We start from the raw sequence: 13810 nt of genomic DNA on the forward strand, positions 1-13810 counted from the left end.
CAGTATTAGTCTGCAGAACCCTTTGAGGGCGCGGTATTGTCCTTGACTTCCCTCTAATAGATCACATTGAGAGAGCAATAGACTCGGGAGACTGTGATTCCACCATATAACCAGCATCAGCGACCTTGCTGACGTGATGGAGCACCTTATCAGGAAAGTGTATGACAGAGCAAGTTAAAGCTGGCGAAGGCCACCAAGGCTCCTCTGGTGACTGCAGAGAGCTGAGACAGGCAGCCCAGGTCCTTGACTGATGGACGCCACTCACTCCTAAATGCCATCATAGGCTAAATCATAAACTCTGCCAAGCTCTGTGGACTCTGCTCCTCTTTTGGCCTTCCAGAGGCCAAAAGCCTTGGGTTCTGCTGAAAGATGGAGACTCTTCATTTGGGCAGAATCACAGTGCAGAGGCGTGTTTGTGTGCGTGGGTATGAAAGAAAGTCTACAATTTAGTAATTCCCTGAAAGAAAGTTATTCTCAGCTATATTGCTATAGTTTCTATCCCTTCATTGGGATGCGACTCAACAAGTTTCATAATCCGAGGAAATAGATATGGCAACTAGTTCCTACTGGCAGCTTGTTACTTTCCTGAGGTGGCTTAACACATACACACACATACACACATATATGGTTGAGCCCTGAAACAATGACAGTTGCATTGTATGTCACATCATCTATGTAATAGTTACCCATGGCCTGCTTCAGTCCAGCTGAGACTCATGGCAGGCTCTGCCCTAAGCTCTTCTCACAGCTCTAAGTGACTTTCCATGAGTGGTGGAAAAAGTGTCTAAATCCTTTACTTAAGTAAAAGTAGAAATACCATGGTGGAAAACTACTTCTATGTAAGTAAAATGTGAATTCAAACATATATTCACAATTTGACTTAAGTTAAAGCATAGAAGTATTAGCAGTAAAAATGATTTTATGTATGAAAAGTAGGTAGTCACTGTCAAAAACAGTTCCTTTCAGAGTGTTAAATTAGTGATGTATTAATCTGTTGGATAATTTCAAATCAGTGCATCATATTTTATGTTTTGCATTTAAAAGCTTATTCTACAAAGTAACCTGTAACCAAAAGTGTAGATAAATTTAGTGGAGAAAAAAAAAACTGCATACTAGAATACCCTAACGCTAACTCTTCTGAAATGAAGTGCAGTATTAAGTCTCACAAAATGTTCCATGCCTCAAAATTCTCAAGTCAGTACTTGCCACTGCTGCTCTCCATGCCTTTGAGATGGCCAGTATCAAAAGCAACATTTTTCTCCTCACATCTTCTCTTCATCTCTGTTGTAGCCACAATAGACTGGATACAGAGTTTCACGGCTTCTGATAAATGTTTAGGCAGCTGATAAATTCCTTTGTGCTCACCAACTCTGAGTATACAGCTATTAATCTGAGATGATTCATTACACTGTTTGCTTAACCTCATCCAAACTGTATTCTGCAGTGCGGGGATCTGCGTAAATCAAACAGCTGGAGCCACAAAATCTAGAACAAATAACAGCAACAAGGCGAATAAAGTTAGGTGAGACAAACTGCAAACACAGACAGAGCAGTTTTACAATGTCCCCGCTAACTTTTGAGAGATGATTTTGCGTCCCCAGTAACTCAAAAATCTGTATTACTCTAGACTAATTAGGAGTAGGGTGAAAACAGGCTTTTCATTCAGAAGCTGAGAAATTAATTATGTTCTCGGCCATGTTGGGCTAAAGCAAGGCCCAAGAGGTATTGTGGGTATTAAAGGCATAGAGGGTGGAGGCGGAGGGCTTGAGCTAAAGAGCCAATCCCCTTTAATCCAGCCAAGAGAGATACTTCGAGAAAGAGTGGAAAGACAGAGGGAGAGAGAGAGGGGAAGAAAGAGTTGAACACTGTCAGATTCTGTGTACTACACTGAAAGCCAGATGAGAAGACAGACAGGCTAAAAGAAAGACAGATACACAGACTGAGAAACAGAGAGGGAGGAAGCCCTTTCTTTTAATGCCAAGAAACAGCCAAGTGTGTGAATGACAGCTCAAAAGCTTGCCATTGATTGGCTGTTGGCTAGGAAATGGAGCGTTTTATTTCCAAACATCAGTTCACCTGAAATCCACTGATTTAATAAGCCTAATAAAATCAGCGCATGCACACGTACACAGGCCTGCGCACACAATGCACAGTAATGCACACTCCGTTCAAGTAGCAGGTCAAATCTGAAAATGATCAGCTCTGCATGGACTATGCTGTGGTAAACCTTCCACGAGCATTGTCCTTCTTTCTTTCCCTCTTTCTTCCTTCAGAGGGTTGACAACCTCACACATCTGTCTCCCATGGAGAGTGCGTGACAGGACACAGGGCCTCACAGCTCACTGTTACACACATCACACACATCCCTGAGCACATACAGATATGGACACAGGCATGCGCTCACATGTCACAGGCTGCAGCGCACGCATGCACACATACATACACACACACACATGCACGCACACAGACAGATCACATTAGCTATATTTGTTCTCCCTGTGGATTCAGTCCCCAGGGACCGAGGTGCTGCCTGGGCTGCAGAGCAACAGGGAGACAGGAAGGAGATGAGGAAAAAGGAGAAGACTGGGACAGTAAGGGACAAAAATGTATAGGATGAGAGGTGCGGTAGAGAGCAGACGATTGACAGGGAAAAAGGTGGGGAGATAGAGGAGACAAAAGCAGCAACAGCAGGCCAGAGGAGGTGGTGCTGGGAGGGAGGATGAGCCACAAGAGAGGAGGGGTGAGAGACAAGATAAGGGAGGAGAAAGCAGGGAAGTGACAGGGGAAAACGAGGGGAAAGAATAGGAGAAAAAGAGAGGAGATAGCAAAAAAAGAAGAAGCAAGAAACTGAAGTGACGGCAGTAGAGATAGCCGGACGGAGGAGAGCCTTCAGATGAGAATCAATAGAGAAGAGGTGAGGGATGGAGGGATGAGAAAACTAAAGCAATGGAGGAGCAGACCGGCGCAGAGAGGCGGTAGAGGCAAGATAACAACCTTGTGAAGTCTGAGTGGGATGTGCTGTTTTTGAATGTAGAGAGTAGGAGAGTTACTGGGTGAGACAGAGAGGGAGATTGAGAGATATAGAGAGATCGAGAGATACATAGAGGCAGAGAGAGAGAGAGAGCAAGAAGGAGAGAGAGAGAGAGAGAGAGAGAGAGAGAGAGAGAGAGAGAGGGAGAGAGAGAGAGAAGGAGTGAAGGTTGTTCTCTGGCATCTAAACGTTGCAGTAAGCTCTCTGCTCAATATGGCCCTGAAGGCACACCGCCTCTGCTAACACAGACATATCACACACGCACACAGACACACACACTTAAACACACACACATGCACGCACACACAAAAGAGCAGAGAAGGGGGAATATCACATCCATCACCAGTATTTGAACAGAAGTCTGTGTGCATGTGTGTATATACTGATCTGTTTGCTGCAGATGGGGGAGGTGGGTGGGTGGGAGTTGAATGATGGCTTTGAAAAGTGTGTGGGTTGGGGGTGTCTGCAATTTCATGCTGGTAAAAAACAAGCGTTTCAAGCTGCGTCTGTGGAAAAAGCCGACTGTTTTGTGTGCATTTGTGTACACGTCCATTTGTGTTTGCGCATATGTCTTCAGAGTAGGTAGCAAGGCCTCCTAATTGTGTGTGTGTGTGTGTGTGTGTGTGTGTGTGTGTGTGTGTGTGCGCGTGCGTGCGTGTGTCTGTGCATGGGTGTGTTTAGTATTAGTTGGCAGCAAGCAGCTCCCATATTCTACAGGATCACTTCACCAATTGGCAATAGTGTCAGCTTCATTACCATAGCAACAGCATGGAGCTAGCGCGATGAGTCGAGATGAAGACGGCGGCGTATGAAACACACAAACTCTCACAACACACACACACACACAACAACACACTGCCGCCTCAGTACACCACACACACACACACACACACACACACACACACTGTCAAAAACGCACATAAACACTGTTAAAGACACAGTCCGTTTCCTGAAGAGAGGGAGAATCCCACTGTTGTTGTGGCTGCAAGTTTAGGGGAAGGGATGATAACAGATAATAGATACAGAGGTGTCTGAAATTATGGAAGTGTCACTGGCGTCAAACTTTGATGCAGTGTGAAGAGTGTGTCATAAATGTGCATGTGAGCGTATGGATACGAGAGAGAAAGAGAGAGGGAGAGAGAGAGAGAGGGAGAGAGCGTTGAACAGTGTTGGTTTTCTGTCTGCAACGGTTCAGACTGAGAGCACTGCAGATGGTGATGCTGCAGTATTTATACCCTACATTCAACCTCACCTCACCTCCTTGCTTAAATAGATGGAAAGATGTATGTGTACATCAACCAGACTTGGGCTCAGACCACAACTGAGTCATGCAGGTCGAAGCATCCAGTCAAAATAAATATTGCAGCAATTTACTATTTAACCGTGTCGCCGTTGACATCCGTCGTCGTCGGAGTTCTCGTCACCGCCGCGACTGTTTTCGTTGCAGTTGCCATCAAAGGCATTGAGCTCCAAAGAACCCAAGATCTTTGTACATGCTGCTACTTTCCCTGCTGCAGAATAAACTAGACATGCGCCTCATGGATATACATCAGGAGTGAAACAGACAGGCAGAGAGAGAGAGAGAGAGAGAGAAAGATTATCAAACTAGAGATGTAGGGACGTCACAGTGGGATTTTCTCCATCTCACTCCTCTGCTCTCCACTGCTCTCCTCTGCTCCTCTCCTGGCTCCTGTCTTTCCTTCTGTGTGATTCTTAAAAAACTTCCTCTAGAGCACTTTTAAACTTCTCTTTTTGTGTCTCTACATATCTCTTCCATCCCTCACTTGTCTGCATCCTATAAGGGAGTGGTTATCATCTGCGCAAACCGGAGGCTGCGACGGCTTTCACCCTCACTATTTCCCACTCACTCTCTCTCTCACACACTCACACTGTTCCTCCCTCTTCCCTCCACCCCCCTCCACCCCAGAAAGCAGTGCTTCGAGCCCTTTGATTTGTAGCAGAAATGAAGATGGGGAATTTCAAAGAGAATCCTCTTCTTCTGCTGACGCATGCTGTCCCACTCCGATACTGCCTCGGTGCTCCCTCATTCCCTCCTTTCCTCCCTCCCTAACTCTATCTCTCTCTTGCCTCCTTCTACACTCTTTCTCCTCTCCTCACTTTAGTCTGTCTGTCAATCTCCTCCTAACCTTCCTTCCCTTTCTCTTCCTTCCCCTCCATCTGTAATGCCATTCTTCCCCCCTCCATCCCTCTCTTTCTCCCTCGTGTCCCGTGGCAAAGCTGCCATGTTAGTGCTGTTTGTCTGGCTGTTTTGATGTCTGCTCCTGGTCACGGTTGGTGGAGGAATAAGCACCTCTAAACCTCTGTCAGTCCCCGAGACACAGCAGTTTATTTATAACGCTTCCTTTGTACAGCATCTGTCAGTCAAGCCAATCCGCTCTCTCCTCTCTCCCAAGTCTACAGAGACCGACAGACAGACAGGCAGCCTGCTATAGGAGCTATTATAACACACACAATCTCATTAGGGCAAGAGAGAAGAATATGGCCAACGGATTAACTGGAGCTCTCATTCCTCAAAGCAACTTTGTAGTGTCGTATCAATTACGCATGGGTAATAGGTGTCAATGGCAAGCTGGCTCTGACAATACATGGCAATTAAGCGGATTTGTCTCAGTACTTTTTATGTTGCGTTGGCTTGGCTGCTTTGACTGAGGAGAAGGACAACATCCCTCTGCTGTTCATGAGCGGACTGTTAACTAGGCACAGCGCTCATATTTCTCTCTGTGTCTTGCTATCTTTTCCCTCTCCTCCCCAACATCCTCTCCCCTCAGCACCTCCTCCACCTTGAACACCTTTACTCAGTCTAGGACGTACTTTGAAAGGCACTCTCTATCCTCTCCAGAGTCACTTAATCTCCCTCTCTCTATTTCTTCCCATGTCCTCTTTACCTCTCCCATCCTTGCCTCTTTTTCCTCTCTTACCTGTGAAGCTGACATTAAGGATGTAATCCCTGTAGAGTTTGCGTCCATCTAAGGCCTTCATGCTGTCGCACAGCTTGGTGGTGTTAGAGCAAAGGCTCCGCTGCATCTTGTGGAGGGCGTGAGCCATGGCGTACACCGCGTTCACCACAAACATGATCTTGGACTCTGGTTCAAAGGTACTCTTGTCCATTGACATATCTTTGTCACATGGTGGGAGAGAGTAAGATGTTGTGGCTCCTGAGGCTGCACCTCCTCCTCCACCTCCACTGCCCAAAGAGCACTGAAATCGCTGCTCCCAGAATTCCCTGTACCAGGGATTCCGACGGTTTTTAAATGGGTTCAGACTGAGGAAGTAGCGATTGAATTCTGGTATTGGATTGGCTGCCAGCTCGAGTGTGATGGCTCCCTCAGCAGTGATTTCATTGCCCTTGACAATGCTTTCCTGTGCACCCCAACCATCACTGGCCACCCAGATGAAGGAGGTGTTGAGCCTGGCAGCAGCTGACAGCAGCTCTCTGGCATCATCGCTGCGCAGGAAGAGAACAGCCACACGGGCATTGGGCTTCTGGAGGAGTTGACGGATCACAGACTCGTAGGACTTCTTGGCGTTAGAGCGCCCCACCTAGACAGGAAGAGGATATTTCATCTAATTACAGGTGCAAAGACACCTCTGAAATATGCCGTACTTAAATGTAGCGTCAGTGTTAGTGACTGTTTAGTACCATCATGTATAAGAAGTGACAAAAGGGGTGCAGATGTAAAATCAACATGCCCAGCTTCATTTAAGAGAGAAACGTGCAGCTAAAAATGTTTGTTTAAAAATGTGTGTTTTCATGTGAAAAGTGTATAGAGATTGGGAACTGATGTCATTTTGTATGCAAAAAGCATATTGCATTGTGTGATTGTGCTGCCATTGTTTTTTTTTTTTTTTTTTACATTTGGCTTGTAGATACTGTACAAATTGGTTTTGCTGTGCAGTTCAATGGATTTATAGTAATGTACTAATGTAATGTACTAATGTACAACAAATGTGCAAGGGAAAAATGTTTGCACAGGGAAACACTCACACAGGAAGCAAAAGAGCAATTTGAAGAATATTATGTCTTTTTAATGGTGTGAATGTCTATGAACTACCAAACAAAAGGTAGATTACTGTTCTAGATGTGCTTTCACCAATAACTCTCACCAATATTGAGGTGTTTGGCATGAGCACATACACGTGACAAACATTTGCATGTCAAGTCTCTCAAACCTCATGTGCAGTTTACGAACTAATTGGTGCACAACCAGCAAATCCACAGCGCTACTATACTCTAGTAATGGCAGAACTCCCAGTTTGGTGTGATGAGTAATGACAACACGTCCCCGGGCTCTATTGTTGGTGCCATTTTGGAGTCTACACACTCCTCAGACCAACAGTAGGGGGAGGCAGCGACAAGTGACAGTTCACAGTGGAAACTGGCTATGACTAAACTGGGAGATTAATGGGATGGGGGGACTGCAGAACAAAAGGAACAAAAGAGTGGAGTTTGTTCTGCACTCCAATCTGTGATGTCATGCAATGTACAGCTCCGTAACAAATGCAAAGAAAAATGTGATTGTGGATGTACCCAGGATGAGTTCCTGGAGATAAGGCTACATTTTCTGGTTCATAACTGATAACACTGTAATATAAAGTTCATTTGGGTGTAAAACAAGATAAGACACTGAGACAAACTTTTTATGAGCTCACAAATTCAGCACTCCATTCATTGTTTCTGGAGCAGCTCCAGGCCCTACATCAGTGTGACATTGCAGATTAGAGCATTGGTTTTCTGGTGTCTAGCCTTTGGAGATGGTTGTTCATGGTGGTAAATACAGTCTGGACTCTGTAAGGCCAAAGAAAGTAGCAATCCACATCTATTCTATTCTATTCTATTCTATTCTATTCTATTCTATTCTATTCTATTCTGTTACTTTATGACGATCATAATTCTGGCCAACCAATGTTGCTTCTGACAAGCCCTACCTTCTCTGAGGTGGCGATACAGATGTTCCTCATGCGGGCTTCCTGTTCAAACGCCTCTATGCCGGTCTCACCATAGTCACCCTCTGATGCCACAGTGGACACGTATGTCCAGTTGAACATGCGGAGGATCTCTGCCATGGCTTTGGCCTGGTAGAAATCAGGGGGCACAGTGCGGGCGAAGTAGTCATAGCGGGTCTTATCACTGAGCTTGGCACTGGTCGACGCATAGCTGATCTGAGGGATCTGGAAAAGCCGGAGAAGGTTGGCAACCTGGGAAGGAGAACTGAGGAGTTAGTGAGAAAGATCACAGAAAAAACAACATTCTGTGCATAAGAGCTTAATAAAGGATGATTATGCTTATTTTCACTTTGAGCCTCATTTTCATAGCTTTTCTCATCCTGGAGGTTGATTCGGAATCAGATCCGACGCCGGTGAATTTTTATGTGTCAGTATTAGCTACACCATAAGCTGGAATGAGCCCCGGCTCCCTGTGACCCTGATTAAGAATAAATGGGTATGGAGAGTAGATGGATCGATGGAGTATTGGCTGCAGGCTGTCCCATCAACCTCTAATCCATTTGCCCCTGGTCCCCACCCCACCAATCACTCAACACTTCACTTATGCAAATTGATATGAAAACATTTATGGTTTTCATTTATGGGCATGCAACTGTGTTGTCTTGCTAGTTGTGAGACACATAAAGTGTTGTGGCTTCATCATGAGGCCCCAAGTTCAGAAATCAAGGTTTCTTCTGGTCTTTTCAGGTATCGCTGCTTCTCTTGTTGTGTCAGACTTCCTGTCTCGCTAACCATTTTTTTTTTTTTTTTTTTCACAGGGAAGACAACAGCAGCGCTCTGCTATGGCCAGTCCTCAAGATGGCAGCCACAACCAAATATTTGCATGTTTCGCCCACCACTTGTGTCAGAGTGGTCCATGATTTGAATCAGCGTCAGTTATGTCTGCAATCTGGAATTACTTGAAGCTGGAGACAGAAAGCAGTTGAGCAACGATTACAAAATAAATCTTTTGAGGGTGGCAGCAACAGAGCTATTAATTGAATCAGGCATGTGAAGAAACACAGTCAAAGGAGTCTTCATCCAAAACAAATAAACAAATACATAAATGAAAATATTGATTAATTAATAATATATATATATATATATAAGTATTTTTTTAACTTATTGCACAGGATGATGTGCCCTCTTGGTGGTGGATAATGGCATTTTGTTTAAGCATTGGCGCTATAATCCTGACACAGGTCTCTCTCGACTGCAAGGTACAGTTTTTGGGGGCCATGTCTGTATGTGAACACCTCTTCAAACAAACAAATAAACGTTTAGAACATATTTTGAAGATTGATTTTGATAGGAACTGTGTCATACATCATGATAATTTAAAGATCTAACAGAAGAGTGCAAGTGCAGTGCAGACATACATGCTCATGGTGAAATACAAAATAGTACACACCCATCCACACACACACACACACACACACACACACACATGCAAAAGTGCACACAGCCGTGCGCACGCACACACACACACACGACAGAAGTTCAATAAATCACTGACTCATGCATTAGTGATGGACATCTGGGGTCTAGTGGTGTCCATATAATATTCCCTTTTACTGCTGATTGGGTTTGGTCATGTTCTCCTCATTATAATTTTAGTCACAGACAGAGACACAAACAGTGCAAATATGTACAAAAACACTGCATATGCACACAAGGACACATGCAGAAATTCAAAAATAAATGCATGCACATATTTCTGCTCACACACATGCATACAAACACACGCACACACACACGCACACATACACATACACACACTCTACACAAGCATTCTGTTTTCAGTTCAGTTTAATCCTTTCAGAGCGCTGCACTCTGGGCTCGTCTATATTTCATTCATAGCACAGCTGATGAGCTGTTTTGACAACATGTCAGAATATCATTACACTAATAATCTAGAAGATTATAATGCACACGCTCACATATACAGTTACAAACACACGCACATACACGTACACACACACACACACACACACACACACACACAGATGCCCAGTTGTAGTATTTCGGGCTGATTTTGTGGTTTAAAGATGGCAGTTGACTTAAATGTCAGGGAAGGTCACACTGCAAAACACAACTGCATTGCTCCATTACCTGCCACTGAACAATGACTACAGCTAGCTAAGAGACCTGTCTGCAGGGACATGGTGAGTTTACTCTATTAGTGGAAGCTGGTCCCTTCCTGTGAGAGAGAAGGACAGGGGGTGCACGGTAGGAATGGGCTGAATATGAGAGAGGGGTAGAAAAAAATGAAAAGGAAGGAGAGAAAAAATGGTGCAGTGGATGGGGTGGTGTGTGTTTTCTGCTTCTAATGCAAGTCACACACACACACACACACACACACACACACGTACGGACGGACGAATGGATGGGAGAAATGATGCCTGCTATGTAAATGCCTGCAAGGCACTGGAGTTTAGTTGTGCATGGTTAAACATAAAATAATTCCCTATTACTTCATTTAGAAGCAGCAGAGAGACTGGCCAAGTACAGAGACATGAAGGACCAGAGCAGCTTCCCCGGCATGAGAATCAGAAAGGAAAGCACAGGCAATGACGTCAGACAGAATCACACACGGGGTCTCACAAACAGAACTACTGCCAGGAAAGACAGGTTACAACAACAGCAACAAAGAACAACAACACAGAGTTGTAAGAAAACAAGGAGTGAATTATGTGTGAGAGACAGAGACACTGCTGGCTCAGGGAGAGGAGGAGGAGGAGGAGGAAGAGGAGGAGGAGGAGAAGGAGGAAAAAGGGTAGGAGGTCGACATACAATGAGCTCTACCTAAACTTAGTCTGTGACCCCACTCCTGTTGATACCAATGAGCTGGTTAGTATCAACAGTGCTTTCCCTCACAAAGCCAAGGAGGGCCACCTCTGAATGGAAAAGGGGAAAAAAAGAAGGGAGGCGTGACAAGAGCAAAGACTACAAAGATCTGAGGGGCAGAGAAGAGAAATACATGAAATGAGAGAGAGAGAAAGAGGGTGAGAAAAAAGAAGACAGAGTTGCAGAGATTAGGGATTTGAGGACTGATAGGAGCAGGCTTTTGTGCAGTCACAGAGGAGCAAGAAAGAAGGAGGGTTTATGCTAAACTATGCAAATTAGTCAGCTCTGTGACAAGAGCTACTGGAGAGCTGGGGAAACACACAATACCACACACCACACAAATTGAACTTGATCCCCACCATCCCCAAAACACACACGAAAAACACGCACATACACAGAAATGGACACGTGCACTGCTAAAGTGAATTCAGCTTCTGTGCATTTGGTTATGGAAACAGTAAAGCGTGTGTGAGATTGAATGACAAGATGATGGTAAAATGGAGTCATCCATACATTCACAAATTTTATTTACTCTGGACCACATGTGGTGTGAAGTTTAAACATAAGATAAAACAACTTTATGATAATAAATCGCAGAAATAAATTATTTTTAACATAAACATAATAATTTAAAGATATTACTCAAAAACGCACCGAGTTTACATAGTATCCTCATCTGTCCGCAATAACGAATGGAGTCATTGTAAAGACTGAGGCTCAGGAGAAAGGACCACACTTGCTCCTGCTTTGACAACTCCTTCATCAATTTCATCCTGTGCCTGCGTACTACCAGAACCAACTCCCAGTTGTGCTATGTTTCTAGCACAACTCACCCCCACCTACTCAAGGGGGATCTCCGCCTTCACCTGCGGAGAGACAGCTAGGACTCAAAAACCACTGAGACACTACACCCGTCTCCAATTAACAACCCTCAGCTCATCGTCTGCAGCTCCTCTTCGCCCCACCATCCAACTCCAACCCTTCACATCTCTTCAATAAATCCAGTTTAATCAAGTTGTCTCATGAATAGAAGTTTAAACATGGATGGATGATAGATGGATATGTATCTGTCTGTCTGTAAGGTGTGTGTTACCTGTATGGAGACACTGCTGTAGGATCCTCCTATGACTCCAGCGATGGCGAGGGGGCTGTCATCCTGCAGAGCGTAGGATCCGTCTGGACAGATGAATTCTGTATCATCCACCTTGGTAAGAGATGCTCTTACAAACTCCAGAGCCTAGGGAACACAGCCATAGAGATATGACACTCTATCTCAAAGTCTGTGCACCATACTGTATGCCATATGGCCTCTGTATTCATTCATAATCACCCTGTGAAGCTCTTTGAACATTTGTTGTGTGGAATATGCCAACTAAAAAAAAAATTGTTGCTTTTATATAAAATATTGTCTTGAACTTGTCTGACCATCAAAAGCCTGTTCTTGTCCACAGGGAATTCCTAGATGCTTTTAGCACAGGATCCAAATGACAAATTCACTCTCGGGATCAAGGTACACTAAAACGTATTGCCAGTTTGAAGACATACCAGCAAAAAGACCAAAATCCATTCACAGGACCAAAACAAAGCAAAGGAATCAGGGCTTAAGCCATCCGTCAAAGAAGAGAATATCTTGTAAATGTGAGGCAGAACTTACTGTGTAATAATGTTAGATGCATCATTCCTCAAATAGCTCAACAATAAAACACATTTCTTTTTCATTAAGATAATCCCTAAAGGAAAGTACTGTATTTTTCAATATTCTGCTCATTTCCCCCAGCTGTCGGAGACTGCAAATAGCCTCAGTGTTTCCCATCCGACGCTTTTGCTGTTATCGACTGAGGCAAGATCCCTTACATGAGAGATCATGATACTCTTTGGTGGACATTATTCTTCTGATAATGCAGAAAATAATGGCTTAACAACAATAATGTAGCAAATAATGGTACAAACCATTCCTCAAACAGACTTACTGACTTATTTAAATCTGGAAAATGCTGATCCAAGAACACATGACCACTTCTAAAAATGTATCAAAGTTGCATCAAAGGAATATTGAAACTATTCCCTTGTTACAGATTGCTTAATTCCCAGTGATAGATTTTGGGTGAGTATATTTGCCAGCATGATATTTGAGTTTCAAAGTATCTTAAGGAGCAAAGGAAGGCATTTGAACGACATACCCAACATCACATGCTACATACTGGACAATGTAGTGTGTGATGCCAGATTTTGATCCAAGCTGGCTTGGAGATGGCAAATACGAGGCAAGGACGCCTCCAAAAATTGTGCTGAATCAAATCCCACTGAAAAAACAAAACAAAACAAAGAAAAAAAAAACATTCACAGTCCATTGGAAGTATTAAAACCCACCTGCTCTAGTGCATAGGTGTCTCTGGAGCAGGTGTCCAGGATGTGGACCCCAAGGGAGACCCCGGGCAGCAAGGTGCGGTCCATATTTATTCTTTCTATGGCAAACAGCATGGCCTCCAGCCTCTGGATCCCTCTGTCTTCATTCACGCGCCCACACTCCTCCATCCCAGCACCTTTCTCATGCACCGGGAAGAGGCCGCCAAGCACCAAGTCACCCTCGATGCGGATCTCTTTGCGGGACTGAGATTGTTCTCCGACAGAGAGCAGGACGCCCCGACTCAGCACGACCAAGACTAGAGCAGGAAGGCGGGTCATTGTGGTGGGGGGGTCAGGCTGTCAAAACTGAGAGGGGAGGCTTGACAGACAGTGAGAGAGAGGGAGGTGAGGGGCTAAGGGTTGAAGGACTAGGGGTGATGGGTGCGGTGTGCGGTGGGGATGAGGCTTGTCAGAGGAACAGTGGCCGTAGATGCTGGGTCTGTTCGTGGGCCATGAAACAGTCAGGGAGAGCTGGACTGGACCACACATGGAGGAGTACACCATCTGGACATCAGTCCTGCT

At 44.6% G+C, this 13810-nt stretch overlaps 1 protein-coding gene across 3 annotated transcripts in view; it reads right to left on the reverse strand.

Annotated features, from left to right (window-relative positions):
- Nucleotides 1-13567, reverse strand: part of grm3 (glutamate receptor, metabotropic 3) — a 20196-nt gene extending 6629 nt beyond the window's left edge. The window contains exons 1-5 of one of the 3 annotated variants that reach the window (XM_030053134.1): nt 13253-13567; nt 11976-12119; nt 7979-8248; nt 6238-6592; nt 5971-6204 (exon numbers count right to left, since the gene is read on the reverse strand). In XM_030053134.1, the coding sequence (XP_029908994.1) occupies nt 5971-6204; nt 6238-6592; nt 7979-8248; nt 11976-12119; nt 13253-13567 (1318 nt within the window). Of the gene's footprint in view, nt 1-5970; nt 6593-7978; nt 8249-11975; nt 12120-13252 lie in introns of all 3 variants that reach the window. The other 2 variants (XM_030053133.1, XM_030053132.1) reach the window with 2 other exon arrangements.
- Between the last annotated feature and the right edge of the window lie 243 nt (nt 13568-13810).

Source organism: Myripristis murdjan, chromosome 6, assembly GCF_902150065.1.
Source record: "Myripristis murdjan chromosome 6, fMyrMur1.1, whole genome shotgun sequence".
In the NCBI taxonomy this organism is placed as follows: domain Eukaryota; kingdom Metazoa; phylum Chordata; class Actinopteri; order Holocentriformes; family Holocentridae; genus Myripristis; species Myripristis murdjan.